Source organism: Coregonus clupeaformis, chromosome 16, assembly GCF_020615455.1.
Source record: "Coregonus clupeaformis isolate EN_2021a chromosome 16, ASM2061545v1, whole genome shotgun sequence".
Taxonomy (NCBI): domain Eukaryota; kingdom Metazoa; phylum Chordata; class Actinopteri; order Salmoniformes; family Salmonidae; genus Coregonus; species Coregonus clupeaformis.
This window is the reverse complement of record NC_059207.1, coordinates 34,644,871-34,667,034: the sequence shown is the minus strand read 5'-3', so window position 1 is coordinate 34,667,034 and position 22,164 is coordinate 34,644,871. Positions and strand designations below refer to the sequence as shown.

The 22,164-nt window shown below is 44.2% G+C and overlaps 1 protein-coding gene across 1 annotated transcript in view; it reads right to left on the bottom strand.

The window, feature by feature from the left end:
• LOC121584842 (PDZ and LIM domain protein 2) overlaps positions 1-22,164 on the bottom strand; it is a 56,511-nt gene that overhangs the window by 21,607 nt on the left and 12,740 nt on the right. Inside the window, exons 2-6 of the mRNA XM_041900997.1 lie at positions 19,626-19,757; positions 13,525-13,676; positions 4,527-4,596; positions 3,405-3,556; positions 902-971 (exon numbers count right to left, since the gene is read on the bottom strand). Coding sequence (XP_041756931.1) covers positions 902-971; positions 3,405-3,556; positions 4,527-4,596; positions 13,525-13,676; positions 19,626-19,718 — 537 coding nt within the window. The 5' untranslated portion in view covers positions 19,719-19,757. The remainder of the gene's footprint in view (positions 1-901; positions 972-3,404; positions 3,557-4,526; positions 4,597-13,524; positions 13,677-19,625; positions 19,758-22,164) is intronic.

Below are 22,164 nucleotides of genomic sequence, written 5' to 3'. Positions count from 1 at the left end.
GGGCTCTCAGAGAGATCATTAGAGTATACTGAACAGTACAAGTTATTTGGCTGGCGGCGATGGGACCAGCATCATCATGAAAATAACTCAGAGAATATCCCATATCAGACCAGAAGTTTCAGAGTGGCCTCTGCTCAAGACATCTGCCCCTTAGATGAAGGGCTAAATTCAATCTTCATTTTCCAGGCCAAAGAGGCCATATTTATCTAGCTCCATGTAATATTCACAGAACTTATCAAATGAATGGAATTCCATTCCCTGTCCCCCGGCCATTACGTGTCTTGTCTGTTTTTCCTGCTCTGTCATCTCCCATGTTGTGTCTTCTGTGGGACCAATGCTTGGGACTGGGGCCATTAGACATAGCTGGAATATCTTATGATGAACTTTCCCACAAAATTATCTCTTCTTTAGCTCACTTTCCAGACGCCTCTTTTAGTTGCTGCAACAGTAAATAAGCATAGTAAATTCATGAAGAAATCAGCTTATATCCCAACCTCATATTTTACTGCTAGTGAGACAACAAGTGAATATTGCACTAATGAGTCTAATATAGCAGACTACTAAAGGTCAAGTCTATTGTTTTACTGAGAGCTAATCATTCTCTTCCTTACAGTGATCTTTGAACAAACCATTTCCAGATTGTATTCCAACGTAATGTCAGATCTTTAAAAAGTGACCTTTCAGTTTCCCGGCAATGAAAATATCAAATATTGTCTGCATCCTGTCTTTCTTGCTGTAAAGCGTCTACATGTAATGCACAATGGCCTTGGAAGCTTCAATCATCAAGCTGTGCAGTTCTTTGGAGATCTAGGTTTATACTGATGGGTTACGTACGTTGAAATAACATAGGAAGTAAAGGGTCTGTTATGGGACCTTGTCCCCGAGTATGAGACAGACCTACCTGTGACAGTGGTCTGGACAGTCTGTGACTAGACGTCTTCTCTTCTGGAGACCACGAACGCAGCTGGATGCTATGAAATGACAGAGAAAGATTACACTGATAATGGTGTGGGTCATCTCATCCTAAATAACCATAATGGTCTCAATCGAAATACTTCACTTGACCAAAATGTAATAAAAAGTGCTTCAAAACGTCTATCATAAACATGGCATAACACTTCTCGTTACCTTTCATATTAATTCATAAAATGTGTGTGTTTAGGGTCATGGGATCATATTTACTAGGTCTCCAGATTACTAGGACAGGAATAGATAAGGATAGCCAAACAGCCCTATAAATGTTTTACATTGACATTTTAGTCATTTAGCAGACACTCTTACCCAGAGCAACTTAGTGTGTTCATCTTAAGATAGCTAGGTGGGACACCCAATGACACCCACATATCACAGTGATAGGAAGTACATTTTTCCTCAATAAAGTAGCTATCAGCAAAGTCAGTGCTAGTAGTGTGTTCGTTCACAAAAGGCTTTTTACATTTATTTTAGGGTGAGGGGGGATGCGGGGGGGTGCTTCGGGAATATTTAAGATACTCTTTGAAGAGGTATGTTTTCAGATGTTTTCAGAAGATGGGCAGGGACTCTGCTATCCTAGATTCAGGGGGAAGCTGGTTCCACCATTGGGGTGCCAGGACAGAGAAGAGCTTGGACTGGGCTGAGCGGGAGGGCCAAGAGACCAGAGGTGGCAGAACGGATGCTCGGGTTGGGGTGTAGGGTTTGAGCACAGCCTGAAGGTAGGGAGGGGCAGTTCCTCTTGCTGCTCCGTAGGCAAGTACCATGGTCTTGCAGTGGATGCGAGTTTCGACTGGAAGCCAGTGGAGTGTGCGGAAGAGCGGGGTCACATGTGAGAATTTGGGAAGGTTGAACACCAGGCAGGCTGCAGCGTTCTGGATAAGTTGCAGGGGTTTGATGGCACAAGCGGGGAGCCCAGCCAACAGCGTGTTGCAGTAATCCAGACAAGTACCTGGATTAGGACCTGCGTTGCTTCCTGTGTGAGGTAGGGTCGTACTCTACGGATGTTGTAGAGAATGAACCTGCAAGAGCGAGTCAACGCTTAGATTTTGCAGAGAACGACAGGGTGTTGTCCAGGGTCACGCCAAGGTTTTTTGCACTCTGGGAGGGGGACACCGTGGCGTTGTCAACAATGATGGAGAGGTCTTGGAGCGGGCTGGCCTTCCCGGGAGGAAGAGCAGCTCCGTCTTGTCGAGGTTTAGCTTGAGGTGGTGTGCCGACATCCAAGTTGAGATATCTGCCAGGCACGCAGAGATGCATGTCGCAACCTGGGTGTCAGAAGGGAGGAAGGAGAAAAGTAGTTGCATGTCATCCGCATGGCAATGATAGGAGAGACCATGTGAGGATATGACTTGGTGTATAGAGAGAAGAGGAGAGGGCCTAGAACCGAGCCCTGGGGAACACCAGTAGTTAGAGTACGTGATGCAGACACAGATCCTCTCTACGTCACCTGGTAGGAGCGGCCTGCCAGGTAGGATGCAATCCAAGAGTGTGCATAGCCTGAAACGCCCAGCCCTGAGAGGGTGAAGAGGAGGATCTGATGGTTCACCGTGTTGAAGGCAGTGGATAGATCTGGGAGGATGAGAACAGAGGAGAGAGTCAGCTTTGGCAGTGCAGAGAGCCTCCATGACACAGAAAAGAGCAGTCTTAGTTGAGTGACCCGTCTTGAAGCCTGACTGGTTAGGGTCAAGAAGATAATTCTGACAGAGATAGTGAGAGAGTCTGTAGTTTATGACGTCAGAGGAGTCAAGTGTTGGTTTCTTGAGCGGGGGAGCGGCTCAGGCCATTTTGAAGTCAGAGGGGACGCAGACAGTGGTCAGGGATGAGTTGATGATGGAAGTGAGGAATGGGAGAAGGTCTCCAGAGATGGTCTGGAGAAGGGAGGAGGGGATGGGGTCGAGCGGACAGGTTGTCAGTGGCCGGACCTCACTAGTTGCAGGATTTCATTTGGAGAGAGGGGGAAGAAAGAGGTCAAGGCGTAGGGTAGTTCGACAGGCATTCGATTGACCCAGAGCAAAATAAGGTTTGAACTGTGACCTAGAAAGTGACTCAGGAGAATAGCAGCTAGGCCTACAGACAGAGCAGAGCAGAGTGGTGAATGTTCCACAGCCTGGCCCTTTGTTGCTGTGAATGAACATGGGGGAATGTGATATGCTGTGCACATCCTTTGTTACTACCACACAATCCCATGGCTCCATTTTCTGCCAGTTACTCTTATACCTATTCACTCTGGTCCTGTGTAGAATGCAAAAATGCTCTAGTAGTCTACCCTACCCCCATCTCCAACCCCAACTTAACTAAAAGCACCTGGATAACTGTGGTAACCTACTGACTATCCAGTCAGGTATTCACTCTTTTATTCTCAAGCAACACATGCATGTCCTGGTCCTTTAGAGAGAGATCAGATTGCGGTGATGGTGGATGCTGTAGTGTACCTCTTGGTGCTGGTGGGTGTGAGCCTCTCTCTCTTCCCCTCAGGACTGGACGGGGCCTCTGGGGAGTAGGGTCCAGGTGACAGGGAGGCTGGGCTGGAGATGGAGTACTCTCTGTAGTTCTGGTTCTCATCTCGACTCACCAGCACCGCCTCCTACAACAGAACAGGGCATAACAGACAGTCTGCATGATCAAAACATTTAATATATTTATCCACACACAAAACTGTGACAAACTGCTTATCCATATTCCTAAAATTACTTGTCTTGCAAGCATGTTTAAGAAATTGATTCACGATGTAACTAAAATATTTGTCTCCTTGCACTTTTAGTGGGTGCTCAGAAGCAATTGACAAGGAGGCATTTGAGATATATGCTTCATAAAACTCTTCAAAAAGAGGGCAATACACGTCAAGGTATAATGTACAGTCATGTTAGAGCTGCACATCCTGAGGTAAGTGAAACCAGGTTTGTGGAAATCAGATATGTAATATCCCCATGTTAGAATGATGACAGTCAGTGTTCTTTCCTAGCATTCAGCCTTGGGCCCTGCATGGGCTCATATTCTGCCAGTGATACCACGGACACCCAGCAGTAGTTCTGTCGCCCTATAAAACACAGGAACATCAGCTGATTTACAGCATCCTCTGGTTCCTCTCCCATGTTTCCACTGTCCCAGGGCCACAGAGTTATCCTAGAGTTATGGAATATCTCTTCAGTCACACTAGGACGTCTCATTCCAGCTCATCTGGACCTCTAATAAATCCTTGATAAGCAGACACCCCGCAATCTGTGAATATGAAGCAGACCCAGCGTCTGCATGGCTCTCAGGCATCAGCCATTAAACAAACCATTAGGACAGGAATCATCATGTAGAGATATGATGCTGATGTAACAAGATACTAGAGGATACTGGGATAAAAACTGTAGGAAAGAATGCCTCCATAGGTCACTCAATGAAGGCATCCATCATATGCCCATCAACAAAGTACTGATTCACAAATGAAGTGTTTAAATCACATTACAGTGAAACTGTTCAGCATGAAAGCTGTCCTAAAGGGAATTTACAGACCAAAGATGGAAGCTCCTGCATAAGGAGATAGATAGAGAGCATGAGTGACTGACCTGGAAGCGTCCAGTGAGCTGTTCTGGGGTGGTGGTTCCGTTGGTCTGTTCAGGGCTGGGCGGCTCAGGCCTGTAGAAAGAGACACACTGGAGGTTAATGGACCACACACGGACAAACGTGTACCTCACCTGTAATCAAGCAGGAGAATGGTCGCCACATCCAAGGAGAGGGCAAGACTGGCCCAGTAGAGTAACACGGTCTTCAGTACCACATAATTCACCTAACTATGTCAAGCCCTAAACAAATACTCAAAACCATGATTGGTTAAAATCAGTTGTTGAAAGTATAAATTATTAAGAAAGCTTGCAGACATCACTGCATTAAAGGATACAAGCCAAAACCCCACATTAGACCAAGCTGTACTTCAAAAGACATGGACCAAGGTCAACTAAAGTAATTTACACCAATGATTCTAATCAGGTTCTTTAGATGACTTGAGCCATGTCAAAGTATTCCCTACATGATAGCCTGGAAGGATCTGATAACATTTTCTGTAATGTCTCATATTATTCATTAACTTGTTGAGTAGAATGGTCTGATTTGATTTGGCTATATCACTATACACAGTGAAAGAGTTGGAAAGATGAGGCTCTGCTGGGAGAATCATGTTAAAGAGCTTGAGAATCATTTTTGAAGGTTCTATTTGAATCAAAACTACATACCAGTGGTTGCACTGACAGTACTTTGGCATAGGGGAAACCAAAATAAGGTGTCTGATTCAAAGATTCTTTAGATTTTTGCCAGTGTGCACTTACACATCGGCGCATACTCACTCTCAGGTTCAGTCTCATTGTTAGATCTCTTGTGACATAATATGCACATACACTGTTCAATTCAGATATTATGTGAGTGCCGGAGGACATGTGTGTGTGGTGTGTGTGTCTGTGTCTGTGTGCGTGTATGTGTATGTGTGTGTGTGTGTATTATGTCACAAGAGATCTAAGAGTGAGACTGAAAACCTGAGAGTGAGTATGCACCGATGTGTAAGTGCACACTGGCAAAAGTCAAAATAATCTTCAAATCAGACACCTTATTTTGGTTCCCCTATGCCAAAGTACTGTCAGTACAACCTCTGGTATCTTGAGAGAACCTTCAAAACAATTCTCAAGCTCTTTAACATGATTCTCCTAGCAGAGCCTCATCTTTCAAGCTCTTTCACTGTGCTCACTTCAATAAAACATATACCCAGTTCTGAGTGGAACATTTTGGACTGTACGACCAAATGTAAACAACTAGTTCCCCCCTCACTGTAGGGATGTATGACTGCCTGCATCTCCTCTCAGCTGAGCCTCAGTCCAGGGTAATGAGGCGCACAGGAAGGCCCTGGATGCCTGTGGTAAATCGCCCAGAAACACACCTCTAACAGCCCAGACCTTGGCCCTGCTGTACAGTATCTGAGTATTCCACATGTGCAGCAGGGGCACATCCAACCAGAAGAACGGCTGGAAGAGGAAAACAGGCTCCTCGTGCTACAGCAGTGAGAAGATGTGAAACTTAATGGATAAAACAGAACATAATGGATGGTTAATTGGGGTGAATAAATACGTTCCCTGTAAGGAAAAGCCTTTGTGTTTTCACTTGGAATTCTCAAAACGTTTTTAAAGAAAAAGGTTCAGATGAAAGTTCAATTTCCGCTATGTGTATCCAGTTCAGCTCCTCTGGTTGAGAGAGATGAGGATAAAGTTAACTTGTGTCCTTCAGACAATGAGAGGCATACAAGGTTAACTGCTAGGCCTTATGTAATGTGACCTGTAATCTAACCTCTGCCACAGGCCTCATGTACAGCAGTAGATGGAAGGATGAGCACAGGCCGAGAGGAGTGGCTGTCGTCATAAACCACGGAGAGGTGAAGATGCTTGTCTCTCCTCTAGAGAGCTGTCTGATCCCTGCATGGAACAGGGACGTAACATCACTGATCAGCAAAGGAACAGTATGTTGATCTTTGTCATATTTGGGACTTGGAGTTTGCCTGCCAGGCATTCTTCAGTTAGAATATATTGCATAGATTCCTATCTGTCTGCCCTCTGAACTTCAGATTAATTATGAAAACAAACAGAGCAGATGAATAGAAGGGAACAGTGATAATCCAGTGAACTACTAGGATAAACATACCACTGTCTTGTCTTATAGCTATCTTGTATTCAATTCAAACACTGTTCACATAGACCAAGGAATGTCACTTCTCACTTGTACAGTATGCACAGACTTGAGACTTTGGATGTGGTGCCAAAGATTAGAAAGAAACATAACTGTATAGGGCTGCCTTTATACAGTGGGGGGAAAAAGTATTTAGTCAGCCACCAATTGTGCAAGTTCTCCCACTTAAAAAGATGAGAGAGGCCTGTAATTTTCATCATAGGTACACGTCAACTATGACAGACAAATTGAGATTTTTTTTTCCAGAAAATCACATTGTAGGATTTGTAATGAATTTATTTGCAAATTATGGTGGAAAATAAGTATTTGGTCACCTACAAACAAGCAAGATTTCTGGCTCTCACAAACCTGTAACTTCTTCTTTAAGAGGCTCCTCAGTATAAAAGACACCTGTCCACAACCTCAAACAGTCACACTCCAAATTCCACTATGGCCAAGACCAAAGAGCTGTCAAAGGACACCAGAAACAAAATTGTAGACCTGCACCAGGCTGGGAAGACTGAATCTGCAATAGGTAAGCAGCTTGGTTTGAAGAAATCAACTGTGGGAGCAATTATTAGGAAATGGAAGACATACAAGACCACTGATAATCTCCCTCGATCTGTGGCTCCACGCAAGATCTCACCCCAAAATGATCACAAGAACGGTGAGCAAAAATCCCAGAACCACACGGGGGGACCTAGTGAATGACCTGCAGAGAGCTGGGACCAAAGTAACAAAGCCTACCATCAGTAACACACTACGCCAGGGACTCAAATCCTGCAGTGCCAGACGTGTCCCCCCTGCTTAAGCCAGTACATGTCCAGGCCCGTCTGAAGAGTGCATTTGGATGATCCAGAAGAGGATTGGGGAGAATGTCATATGGTCAGATGAAACCAAAATATAACTTTTTGGTAAAAACTCAACTCGTCGTGTTTGGAGGACAAAGAATGCTGAGTTGCATCCAAAGAACACCATACCTACTGTGAAGCATTGGGGGTGGAAACATCATGCTTTGGGGCTGTTTTTTCTGCAAAGGGACCAGGCCGACTGATCCGTGTAAAGGAAAGAATGAATGGGGCCATGTATCGTGAGATTTTGAGTGAAAACCTCCTTCCATCAGCAAGGGCATTGAAGATGAAACGTGGCTGGGTCTTTCAGCATGACAATGATCCCAAACACACCGCCCGGGCAACGAAGGAGTGGCTTCGTAAGAAGCATTTCAAGGTCCTAGAGTGGCCTAGCCAGTCTCCAGATCTCAACCCCATAGAAAATCTTTGGAGGGAGTTGAAAGTCCGTGTTGCCCAGCGACAGCCCCAAAACATCACTGCTCTAGAGGAGATCTGCATGGAGGAATGGGCCAAAATACCAGCAACAGTGTGTGAAAACCTTGTGAAGACTTACAGAAAACGTTTGACCTGTGTCATTGCCAACAAAGGGTATATAACAAAGTATTGAGAAACTTTTGTTATTGACCAAATACTTATTTTCCACCATAATTTGCAAATAAATTCATTAAAAATCCTACAATGTGATTTCCTGGATTTTTTTCTCATTTTGTCTGTCATAGTTGACGTGTACCTATGATGAAAATTACAGGCCTCTCTCATCTTTTTAAGTGGGAGAACTTGCACAATTGGTGGCTGACTAAATACTTTTTTCCCCCACTGTAGTAGCCTATAGAAGAGCCTTCGGGCAATATTCCGATGCCCATCTGCAGTTGCAGCTGCTCAGTAACATCACATTATAAGGACCAATAAGATCAGAGGGACATGACATCATGCACAAATGGTCAGTGAACAATGGATTCATTAAAAGGCAGCTGAGGACAATGGGGGATAAATGACAGAGTATGAATGACAAGATACTGCTGGTGTTTTTTTCTTTATTGTCACAGTAAAATCTCCACTGAGCTGCAGATATCAATCTGGAATCAAAACGTACCTCAAAGAGTGCACAAGTCTGGTTATTGCATGTCTGGGTTTTTGGTGGGTTGAGCACTGGCAAGTGTATCTGCACTGGAGCAGTTCCTCAGTTTAAGACAGGCACGCCTTAACCAACACTCCTATTCTAAGGGTGGACTGATGCCAAACTCTGCCCATGGGCAAACCCAGCTGTAATCCAGCCGCTGTGATCTGCAGGGCTGTAAACCCATTTACCAGGTTCCTCTCTTATTCTTCAGATCATCAGACATTACACTGCACAATTTGTGTGTAGTTTTCATGATGCTTCATGGGAGTTAATTTACTGTTAAGAACAACACATTGCATAATGCTGCAGGTGGACCAACAAGGGGCCACATACTGTAGTTGATTTGAGGTGGCTAGAGAGGTGCTGGACTAGGATTGATAAGAGAGACATGGTACTGCCTGCCATCTAAAGACAGTAGGGCCTTGATAGTGCAAACCACCCTTCACTACCTTACCCATCCTGTTTGCCTCTGCCAGTAGAACAGTGGGTTTAGGGGCAGAGTGGCTGGCGGAGCTACAGAGTGCCATTGTCCTGGGCAGCCAGGGTGTCACAGTGTTGTTTCTGGCTCGGAAGGAGACATGAGGTCAGCAGGGAAAAATCCACTCACATGGACCTGGGGCATGCAAAGAGGAAGCGTGCGTGTGTGTATGTGTGTGAAGAAATGAGAATTCACTGAGAGAGAGGCAGAGACAGAAAGACAGAGACAGAGCAAGGACTCGCCAGCCAAGAGCCTCCTTTCACAGGAAAAAGTCCAATGTGGAGCCAATTCTCTGCCACCCTAAAAAGGTCTCAGATAACTTTCAAACGTTTATTAACATGGGAAATGGAACAAACAGTTCATCTTGGCAAGATAATTCTGACACATTCTGGTATTCACCCAGAATGAAGCCACTGGTCCTTTGTAGGGAGAGAGAGATGGGACATCTTAAGACGTTAACAACAAACACCAGAAAAGTGGACAGTGGGGAAGTGGGAGGGAGGATGTGGCGACTGTGGAACTGGCACAAATACAAGCAATCAGCAGATCTAAGCTGACCAGAGAGCACAGATGTGGTCTGTATGCCACGGTGTGGTGCCCCATCTCAGTGGCGACCCGTCATTCAGGGCAGGTGGGGCAGAGCACCACCTGTTTTGAGCCCCACCCTACCTATAGATATATAAATAAACGGCCTGTTTTGCATGTTATTTTGGCATTCATTTGTATTACATATCAGTTTTCAAACAATGTAAAAATATATCCTTCAGTTAATAAAGCCTCATACTCAATTTTTTGCTTTCTTGAGTAAGGCAGCTACAAAATACAGGTGTTTCAGCCTAGCTCAGTGCTTTCTGTGGTGGAGGGGCAGCCAGCGAAAGCAGAGCGTAGGCGTTGGTAATCTTCTCTAGTGTTCGGTCACTGATGGGGACACTACATCACCGCAGAATCTACAGGGAAAGCTTGGCAGTTCAAGCCCCCTTGGGTGCTGCCATAAATGTACATTAGAAGTACCCGTCCAAGAAGGCTCAAGGTAATTGGCCACAGATAAAATGACATCAAATCATGTTATATCTACCGTAGCTTTGATTGGACTGATCATGCCAACATCATACTTTCTAAATCTATCACCGCAGAATCTACAGGGAGAGCTTGGCAGTTCAAGCCCCCTTGGGTGCTGCCATAGATTTACATTAGAAGTGCCCGTCCAAGAAGGCTCAAGGTAATTGGCCACAGATAAAATTACATCAAATCACGTTATATCTACCGTAGCTTTGATTGGACTGATCATGTCAACATCATATTTTCTAAATCTTAGCTAGCAAGCTAGCTAGCTAGCCAAACAAGCAGTCATCATCATGAATCATGTCAACAATCTACTGACTATCCTTGTCATATGAAGAGAAATTATAGATAAAACGTACCGGTGCACATCGACCATTGGACATTAACATTACAAAACAAGTTGGAAATCGCAAATACAACAATTAGTGGTTTGGAAGGAATCAATGGCTAACTGCAAGCATTGCAAAGCAATCACTATTTTGCTGCCCCTGCCTGCTATTCGGTGGATAGTGTGTGTGGTCCAAGTCTGGGTTTAAGGATTTAAAACATCTGTCTGAAAGGGTCTCTTTTCCAAGCTTAAAATGATAAACATTCACAGGCAACACCATGGGCCAGAAAAGGTTGAATATATTGGGCATGCGGTCAATCCTGCGTGATTTTTTTGTTTTTTTGTCATTTAGCAGATGCTCTTATCCAGAGCGACTTACAAGAGCAATTAGGGTTAAGTGCCTTGCTCAAGTGCACATCCACATAATTTTCACCTAGTCAGCTTGGGGATTCGACCAGCGACCTTTCGGTTACTGGCCCAACGCTCTTAACCGCTAGGCTACCTGCCGCCCTTCTGCCGCATTCAAAACAACTGGTTTCCCTCAAGAATTTCCCTGTATTTAGCGCCATCCATCATTCCTTCAATTCTGACCAGTTTCCCAGTCCCTGTCGATGAAAAACATCCACACAGCATGATGCTGCCACCACCATGCTTCACTGTGGGGATGGTGTTCTCGGGGTGATGAGAGGTGTTGGGTTTGCGCCAGACATAGCATTTTCCTTGATTGCCAAAAAGCTTAATTTTAGTGTCATCTGACCAGAGTACCTTCTTCCATATGTTTGGGGAGTCTCCCACATGCCTTTTGGCGAACACCAAACGTGTTTGCTTATTTTTTTCTTTAAGCAATGGCTTTTTTCTGACCACTCTTCCGTAAAGCCCAGCTCTGTGGAGTGTACGGCTTAAAGTGGTGCTATGGACATATACTCCAATGTCCACTGTGGAGCGTTGCAGCTCCTTCAGGGTTATTTTTGGTCTCTTTGTTGCCTCTCTGATTAATGCCCTTGCCTGGGCCGTGAGTTTTGGTGGGCGGCCCTCTCTTGGCAGGTTTGTTGTGGTGGCATATTCTTTCCATTTTTTAATAATGGATTTAAATGGTGCTCCGTGGGATGTTCAAAGTTTCTGATATTTTTTTATAACCACAACTTTGTCCCTGACCTGTTTGGAAAGCTCCTTAGTCTTCATGGTGCCACTTGCTTGGTGGTGCCCCTTGCTTGGTGGTGTTGCAGGCCTTTCAGAACAGGTGTATATATACTGAGATCATGTGACAGATCATGTGACACTTAGATTGCACACAGGTGGACTTTATTTAACTAATTATGTGACTTCTGAAGGTAATTGGTTGCACCAGATCTTATTTAGGGGTTTCATAGCAAAGGGGGTGAATACACACACCACTTTTCCGTTATTTATTTTTTAGATTTTTTTTGGAACAAGTACTTTATTTCATTTCACCTCACCAATTTGGACTATTTTGTGTATGTCCATTACATGAAATCCAAATTAAAATATATTTAAAATTACAGGTTGTAATGCAACAAAATAGGAAAAACACCAAGGGGGATGAATACTTTTGCAAGGCACTGTATATGCCCCCGTTATTATCCTATGGTTCTGACTTGGTGTGCAGGGAGAGTACTGTAAGAACGGCCCATGTTCTGAATTCTGTTGCTGTCCATTTCAAAAGTGCTGAATAAATAGGCATAGGCCTATCGACTACATCCCTCTTAGCTCACTCATTGAGGTCTTAATCAAAATTACGGCTTGCCTCTTATCCGCTCATCGTTCCCTTATGCCATAGTTTGTACATCTCCATTGTTATATTGCTTATATTGATCTATATAATGAGTATCTTTTTAATCATTTTAGACAATGTTGGAATTATGCATTTCATTGTTTTGTTTACTTTGTGTATTATAATTAGCTTATGTGCTTTTCTCCACAAGGAGGGGATTCTGTATAATGTTGTTGGGTCTGTAACCATGTTTGCCAGTGACAGTCTCTTCCCATTCAAATATATTTTTTCAACAAAAAGTTCAGTAATAGACCCATGTAATTCCAGTTGATATTGCGAGGGTTGTTTTGTTTGTGTAATGCACTGTGTGCGTCGGTGTATTGTCTATAAAAGTGGATCCTCGTGATTTTATTTTCCTTCCTTTTTAGACCACATAGGCCTAATACAATTATTCAAATGGTAGGCTAACCGAGTCTCTTTCGCTCTCTGTGTGATGACTTAAAGAAGAGAAAGTTGAGGCCTCAACATCTTGCTGAATTTATCTGAATTTCTGTCAGTGTCCATTTAGAAAGTGCTGAATGAATAGGCCTACCTCATCTCAGCTCGTTTGCTTGTACTTGCTTATACTTAGAGCTAAGTGTTAATGATATAAGAACAAACATTATGAATTTACTGAACATAAATGTAATAATGTTTGTATGGTTCAAAAGTCAAAACTCATGTCGGCATTCGTTATTATTGAAGGAAAATGCGGTTCTTATGGAGTTACACAAATCCACAAGGAGTCAGTAGAAACCATATTTATTTAAGCAAGTCAGCCATATCAGCTATGGTTTTTAAAAAGGCAGTAAATTAGGCTGAATGAACTGTTTCGCTGTCAGATGAGGCTCTGCTGATAGCCAGGTGTAGTGGTGGTAAGGATTCACTTCGATTCACTCCATGGCGCTGAAAGGAAAGCTCTGCTGTCGGGACAGCTTTATGTAGGTCCTAATAGTTTGTGGCCACCGTTTGTCACCGTTATAGTGCAATTAATGTATTGTTTAGTGTTGTGTAGTGGATCTAAAAAAAAAATGTTGAGTTTGCCCCACCAAGATTGACATGCTAAAATTGTCACTGCCCCATCTGATGTTTGGATGAGTGTGTTTCCATGGCCAACCTGTTGATTTATGCACTTTCTACAGAATAGAAAACATCTACACCAACATACAAATGAAAACATGTTAGACCGCATAGATACAGTACATCAGGATACATCTGTGCTCCTAAACTGTGCACTGTAGTGAACCCTACCTCTCCACCAGCAGCTGCAGCTGAGTCTTGGAGTTTTTTATCTTGTTCTGGGCCTCCACATTGAGCATGTCCACTGTGTTCTCTCCATTGATCTCCAGGATGACATCACCAGGCTGCAGGGCGGCCAGCTCGGCCTTGCTGCCCCCGTTGACCTGTGGGCCAGAGGTAAGAGCTGCAGTCAGACTCTCCCTACTGCCTGTGGACTAGGTGCAGACATGATGCTATCAGCAACGTAAAATAACCAGCAAGCCTGAACGAAATGCTGCATATTGAGTGTTGGACTTTTTGTCAAGGGCTTACAGATACACTGATGAACGGTCATTACGACAAGACAGTGAAGACAAGACAGTGATGATTGTAATAACATGAGACCAGTCTAGGTTATGTGGCTGTTGTGAAGAGATGGGTTGTTTTCCTCAGTTTGCCTGCCAGGTGTCAATCAGTTCTTATAGGGCTCTTGCTGGTGATTGTATTACATTTTGGTTGCAATAAACATCAACAGATACCACAGCTCTTCACACACATGGCACACCTCAACAGTGTGAGGATTCATGACACCCTGAGGGGAAAGTCATCAGTGAGACTGTGGGGTTGACTACTCTGGCCTGACCTTTGCCTCCAACCTCACCACATGCCAATGCCAATGGTCTACTGCCTGCATTGGGGGGAATTCCAGCCTAATGGAACAAAAACACACCAGCAACACACTCACTCAGTCTCTCTCAGGCACACACAAACACGCAACCATACAAACAAACAAAAACAAATGAGGAGTTTAACTCAGGATTATTGAGCACTTGTGAGCATGAGTTTTTACTCTCCAATGTAACAACACAGTGTGGTCAAAGACTTAGCAACTTAGTTGTAGGTACGATCTGGTTACCTATAACTACAAACATAGTTATGTTTTAGCATTTTTTACATATTTATTAACTTATTTATGGATATATTGGAACTACCCACAATGCACTATTTCTCAACGTCATATGGAGAACTGGTGCTACCGAGCTAGGTCCAGCTGGCTAACGTTAGCTACTAGCCATGCTAGCATGTAAATACATTTCAAACCAAGTGTTTGCGCTGGTGAGCTACTATGTACATCCACAATAAAGAAACCATATACAGTGCCTTCGGAAAGTATTCAGACCCCTTGACTTTTTTCACATTTTGTTAGGTTACAGCCTTATTCTAAAATTGATTAAATATTTTTTTTTCCCTCATCGATCTACACTCCATAATGACAAAGCAAAAGCAGGTTTTTAGAAATGTTTGCTTCACCATAGGAATGGTGCCAGGATTCCTCCAGATGTGACGCTTGGCATTCAGGCCAAAGAGTTCAATCTTGGTTTCATCAGACCAGATAATCTTCTCATGGTCTGACAGTCCTTTAGGTGCCTTTTGGCAAACTCCAAGCAGGCTGTTATGTGCCTTTTACTGAGGAGTGGTTTCTGTATGGCCACTCTACCATAAAGGCCTGATTGGTGGAGTGCTGCAGAGATGGTTGTCCTTCTGGAAGGTTCTCCCATCTCCACAGAGGAACTCAAGAGCTCTGTCAGAGTGACCATTGGGTTCTTGGTCACCTCCCTGACCAAGGCCCTTCTCCCCCGATTGCTCAATTTGGCCAGGCGGCCAGCTCTAGGAAGAATCTTGGTGGGTCCAAACTTCTTCCATTTAAGAATGATGGAGGTCACTGTGTTCTTGGGGTCCTTCAATGCTGCAGACATTTTTTGGTACCCTTCCCCAGATCTGTGCCTCGACACAATCCTATCTCGGAGCTCTACGGACAATTCCTTCGACCTCATGGCTTGGTGTTTGCTCTGACATGCACTGTCAACTGTGGGACCTTATATAGACAGGTGTGTGCCTTTCCAAATCATGTCCAATCAATTGAATTTACCACAGGTGGACTCCAATCAAGTTGTAGAAACATCTCAAGGATGATCAATGGAAACAGTATGCACCTGAGCTCAATTTCGAGTCTCATAGCAAAGGGTCTGAATACTTATGTAAATAAGGTATTTCTGGGTTTTTCAAAAATTTGCTAAAATGTACACTGCTCAAAAAAATTAAGGGAACCCTAAAATAACACATCCTAGATCAGAATGAATGAAATAATCTTATTAAATACTTTTTTCTTTACATAGTTGAATGTGCTGACAACAAAATCACACAAAAATTATCAATGGAAATCAAATGTATCAACCCATGGAGGTCTGGATTTGGAGTCACACTCAAAATTAAAGTGGAAAACCACACTACAGGCTGATCCAACTTTGATGTAATGTCCTTAAAACAAGTCAAAATGAGGCTCAGTAGTGTGTGTGGCCTCCACGTGCCTGTATGACCTCCCTACAACGCCTGGGCATGCTCCTGATGAGGTGGCGGATGGTCTCCTGAGGGATCTCCTCCCAGACCTGGACTAAAGCATCCGCCAACTCATGGACAGTCTGTGGTGCAACGTGGCGTTGGTGGATGGAGCGAGACATGATGTCCCAGATGTGCTCAATGGATTCAGGTCTGGGGAACGGGCGGGCCAGTCCATAGCATCAATGCCTTCCTCTTGCAGGAACTGCTGACACACTCCAGCCACATGAGGTCTAGCATTGTCTTGCATTCGGAGGAACCCAGGGCCAACCGCACCAGCATATGGTCTCACAAGGGGTCTGAGGATCTCATCTCGGTACCTAATGGCAGTCAAGCTACCTCTGGCGAGCACATGGAGGGCTGTGCGGCCCCCCAAAGAAATGCCACCCCACACCATGACTGACCCACCGTCAAACCGGTCATGCTGGAGGATGTTGCAGGCAGCAGAACGTTCTCCACGGCGTCTCCAGACTTTGTCACGTCTGTCACATGCTCAGTGTGAACCTGCTTTCATCTGTGAAGAGCACAGGGCGCCAGTGGCGAATTTGCCAATCTTGGTGTTCTCTGGCAAATGCCAAACGTCCTGCACGGTGTTGGGCTGTAAGCACAACCCCCACCTGTGGACGTCGGGCCCTCATACCACCCTCATGGAGTCTGTTTCTGACCGTTTGAGCAGACACATGCACATTTGTGGCCTGCTGGAGGTCATTTTGCAGGGCTCCGGCAGTGCTCCTCCTGCTCCTCCTTGCACAAAGGCGGAGGTAGCGGTCCTGCTGCTGGGTTGTTGCCCTCCTACGGCCTCCTCCACGTCTCCTGATGTACTGGCCTGTCTCCTGGTAGCGTCTCCATGCTCTGGACACTACTATGACAGACACAGCAAACCTTCTTGCCACAGCTCGCATTGATGTGCCATCCTGGATGAGCTGCACTACCTGAGCCACTTGTGTGGGTTGTAGACTCCGTCTCATGCTACCACTAGAGTGAAAGCACCGCCAGCATTCAAAAGTGACCAAAACATCAGCCAGGAAGCATAGGAACTGAGAAGGTCTGTGGTCACCACCTGCAGAACCACTCCTTTATTGGGGGTGTCTTGCTAATTGGCTATAATTTCCACCTGTTGTCTATTCCATTTGCACAACAGCATGTGACATTTATTGTCAATCAGTGTTGCTTCCTAAGTGGACAGTTTGATTTCACAGAAGTGTGATTGACTTGGAGTTACATTGTGTTGTTTAAGTGTTCCCTTTATTTTTTTGAGCAGTGTATGAAAACCCGATTTTTTGCTTTGTCATTATCCGGTATTGTGTGTAGATTGCTGTGGATTAATTTTTATTTAATCCATTTTAGAATAAGACTGTAACATAACAAAATATGGAAAAGGTCAAGGGGTCTGAATACTTTCCGAAGGCACTGTAAATTCATGCGAAAAACTGCAACTCTTTTTCTCCTGTGTGTTTGGTAGTGGTAGTCGAATGAGCGAGTGAGTGTTGTGGTCATTTTCCGTCGTTTGTAGATAGTGCAGTAATACCCACAAGGACAGGTTTACGACTAATTTGTGGCCCAATCCTTTGTGGCCCAAAAATGAGAAGCAAGCTTTGAAGTTCGGTTTGTCCCGTTGAAGCAAGCGGATTGGAGAATGGGAACTGTGCGCACGTTTACTGTACGCAGTGCTCATTTCACCCCGGAGGACTTCGATGGCTTAGTTTAACCAGTGGAAGGCAGGATTCAGAATGAGACTCTGATTAAACCCAGGTGCTGTGCGGAGCCTGCAACCTCTATTTTCAACCGACCTACTGGTAGATCGTGAGTGTCAGCAGTGATGGAGATAAACCGGTTAATTCAATGTGGATTTACCTCACTATATCGCTATTGGATTAGCTAGCTGATTCTCCCTCTGAAGGAGGGTTAGCTAATTCACCCGTCAATCGGTAAGTCTCCGCTCTCTCTACTTTATGTCACTGGCTTTTTATTAATTTTTTTGTTCTGTCGCTCCCTGCCTATGCTAGACTAGTTGTTCTCTGGCTTCCTACTTAGCTATGTAGACTGTGGTGGTTGGCTAGTTAGCTGGCTAGGCTAGCTAGCAGGATAACATAATTAACTTTAGCTGGCTGGCTAAGATAATTGCATATACCGGTAACATTATTTGGTTAGATGGCGTTATGTATTTCCAAAACTTTGATTTACTTTAATGTAGCTGTAAACTAGGTGTTGATAGCAACTGGCTGACTCACGCAGTGCTAACGTAGCATTAGCAGGCTAGTAGGGCTAACATTAACAGGCTAGTTGGCTAGCAACTTAGCAAGCTAATTTGTAACAACACATTCTTAAAGTATGTGCTTGAAAGTTGGCAGAAATGTAATTGAAACCAGCAAACGATTTGGTTTAATTTGAAGTTATACACTTGAAGTTATTTGTGTTGGAGTTTACATTACAGCGAATAGGCTGGCTTGCCGGTTCCTCAATAACGTGTCCAAATGATTTTCCAGCATGACTTCAGCATTCTTCGGAATTCTGATCAACTCGAAAATAGAAAAGTGAGGTATAACTTTGCATTGGGACTTTTGATATGTATTCTAATGCAAACCCATTTGTTTCATGAGGTTACGTTTATGATAACTACCCTTTAAGAGCAGCATCAACAAGGCTGGCCCAATTTAAAAACAGAAAGAGGAAAAATAAAAAAAGACACACAAAGACACAATCAGTGAAGATGAAGAGGTCTCCTTCATACATCTCCAACAAAAACATGGCAGATTGCGGAAAGAATGCCAGGCAACAAGGTGTTTGTCCATTTTGCAAAGCAAGATGGCAGAGGTGTCATGTCTGTGGGTCTACTCAAGTGGCAATTAAGCGTTGCTGTGGCGACCCACAATGGTGCGTGCCTTTTCTGATCAGGGCACACCTCACTTCACATAAACTAAGGGTGCAGATTGTTATAGGGGGGCTATGCCCTGCAGAAACAGGGGGAAGCTCTCTTTTCAGGCCAACAGAATGGGAAAAGAGGGGGCATCCATGTTGTTTCAGTGTCAAGATGCAACCATTTCAGACAGTTCAAAGCCATAGCTGCTTAACCAGAGAGGAGGGGGAGGGAGGAGGGAAACATTCTGCTTCTCCAAGTGGGTTTTACAACCACTTTCACTGATGAGGTCTCCCGCTCAGCATGGACCCCTGTTTCTTCTAAGAGACTGTTTGATATTTGAGACACAGTTCTGTGTTCCATGCATGCTGGTGTTGTTGGCTACATGGTAGAGGGAGTGAATGAGAAGGAATGGCCATCATCACAAGAAAATAGCTATTTTTGTCCTCGGTTTCAGAATGGTTGTGGCGGGGGGCAGTCTGCCCTGGATATCCTGAGTCTGTTTACGGAGTAGGAGAACTCTCTGCTAATGTCTTCCCTTCTACAGCTCCATCTTCCTGTTGTATCCTCACAAGCTTGGAAAATCAAGAATATTAAAACAACATGTGCACAAACACATGCACACACGCTGGTTCGACACTCACGGCACACCCCTCCACCCCTCAACCCTAACTGTAATAACTGGTTTCCTCCTGATGTAGCTTTTATTCCAATCTGACTGGTTACATTTGTTAAGGAAACAGGTAGAAGGCAGCCAATGGAGACAAACAATGAGAGGAGCAGAGAAGTACAGCAGAGACTGAGGAAGTTGAGTATGCATTGCATGTTTTGCTTTACAGAGGATATGGTGTGACTGAGCAATAAGGTCATTAGCGATTACCTTGGAAACTGTTATCGCCTTCTTGAAGTCCCTTCCTCCGTAAATTCTAAAGCCCCATGGAGACGGACCAATCAGGTTCACTGTCAGCGCCATCGCGTGACCAGAGGTCTCCACCCACTGCCTGCTCAAACCCTGTAGAGAGAGAGAGAGAGAGAGAGTGAGTGAGTGAGTGAGTGAGTGAATGAGTATGTGGGTTATATCATCAGTCATGCTTTCTTTGCTGCAGTGACTATACAAGGTGAATACGTTAGAACTGCTGTCACTTGCAACGTCTGCCTTTTATCTCCTTCTACTTGACTTCAACTTGATTAGATCCTCTTGATTTAAAAGGAATGGGAGGAATCTGAAACCTAAAGGCACATCACTGACATTGTTGAAGTTCCTGCAAACCCTCAGTTTCATGAAGTCATACCACACCAAAAAGTGGTATTATACCACAGGATACAACAGTCAAACATTTCTGTTCAGTAGTTTCACCTACACTACATGACCAAAAGTATGTGGACACCTGCTTGTCGAACATCTCATTCCAAAATCATGGGCATTAATATGGAGTTGGTCCCTCCTTTTCTGCTATAACAGCCTCCACTCTTCTGGGAAGGCTTTTCATTAAATGTTGGAACATTGCTGCCGGGACTTGCTTCCATTCAGCCACAAGAGCATTAGTGACGTCGGGCACTGATGTTGGGCGATTAGGCCTGGCTCGCAGTCGGCGTTCCAATTCATCCCAAAGGTGTTCGATGGCGTTGAGGTCAGGGCTCACGCCGATCTCAACAAACCATTTCTGTACGGACCTCGCTTTGTGCACGGGGCATTGTCATGCTGAAACAGGAAAGGGACTTCCCCAAACTGTTGCCACAAAGTTGGAAGCACAGAATCCTCTAGAATGTAATTGTATGCTGTAGCGTTAAGATTTCCCTTCACTGGAACTAAGGGGCATAGCCCGAACCACGAAAAACAGCCCCAGACCATTATTCCTCCACCACCCAACTTTACAGTTGGCACTAGGCATTGGGGCAGGTAGCGTTCTCCTGGCATCTGCCAAAACCAGATTTGTCCGTCGGACTGCCAAATGGTGAAGCGTGATTAATCACTCCAGAGAACACGTTTCCACTGCTCCAGAGTCCAATGGCGGCGAGCTTTACACCACTCAAAGCCGACGCTTGGTATTGCACATGGTGATCTTAGGCTTGTGTGCGACTGCTCGGCCATGGAAACCCATTTCATGAAGCTCCCGACGAACAGTTATTGTGCTGATGTTGCTTCCAGAGGCAGTTTGGAACCCGGTAGTGACTGTTGCAACTAGGGCTGTTGCGGTGACCGTATTACCGCCACACCGGCGGTCACGAGTCATGAAGGCAGTCAAATTCCACGTGACCGTTTAGTCACGGTAATTAGGATTCTCCAAGCTCTGATGCTGCTGCTGGTCATTAGTAGCCTACCAAACTTGTTAACTGCCTGGTACTCCGCACTCTATTGTCCCTCTAATCATTCTGACATCAATGCAAATCTAATCGAAAATCTAATCAAAGACTTCATGAGAGCCCATGAGCTCATGTTGCGCAACATTTCTATAGGCTATGCAATTGCGCGAGAAAACAGAGTGATGGATCCCATCAGCTTTGTTTAGGCTAGGCCTACTATATTTATTTCTCAACTTTCCTAATATTAAGCACATTGCTTATATTTATAACAGGAGTATAGCCTACCTGGCTGGCATGAAAATAAACCAAGCGAAAAGCGTCCTCCATTAGCTATTTAAGTGCATAGATGACATGTATTTTTTCCCGCTGACCCTGTTTCGATACAGGTGCATGATAATGGCCCATTCTAAATCAAAACAAATTTCACACATATATTATTTAGTATATGTAAAGACAAGATTAAATCAAGAATAGTCTGATGGGTGACAATATTAGCCTATCACTTGTGAATTATATATTATCACTTGTGAATGATGCTTACCTGGTTAAATAAAGGTGAAATAAAATAAAATAAAAAATAAATGCCAAGCATAAGAAACAATGCCTTTTCTTTGCGACTTTTTCGAATCATAGTCGCACACCTCATGTAGCCTAGCCCATACGCCTATATGTTTTGATAAGGTTTGTATCACAACTAAAGTGGACAAATAACTTCTTAAAAATAAGCACATTAATCCGCTTTACAAGGGGTATAGAGCCTAACTGGCATACATAAGCAACGCGTGAGTTTCAAGTCTCGGGAAGATCATTTTCACCATAAAAATGCACCTTTATAATAAAAGCATGACACGCATAATTGCATTTGCGGTCACTTTTGATAATGGTGTTTTCCGCTAATAGAACATTTGCGCTTATAGCCTCCTACCATGTGCCCATTGCTGCGCTTATAATGTGAAGAAATAACCTAATAGTTTATCAACATTTTAAGCTAAACGTTCTGGTCTGTTGAGTCAGCCACATTGCGTACAAAATGTTTTTTGATGCTAGTGGTTGTATTAATTTGGGAGCTATCGCATCCCACAACTGTCCCAGACTACGTTTGGAATATTTATTTA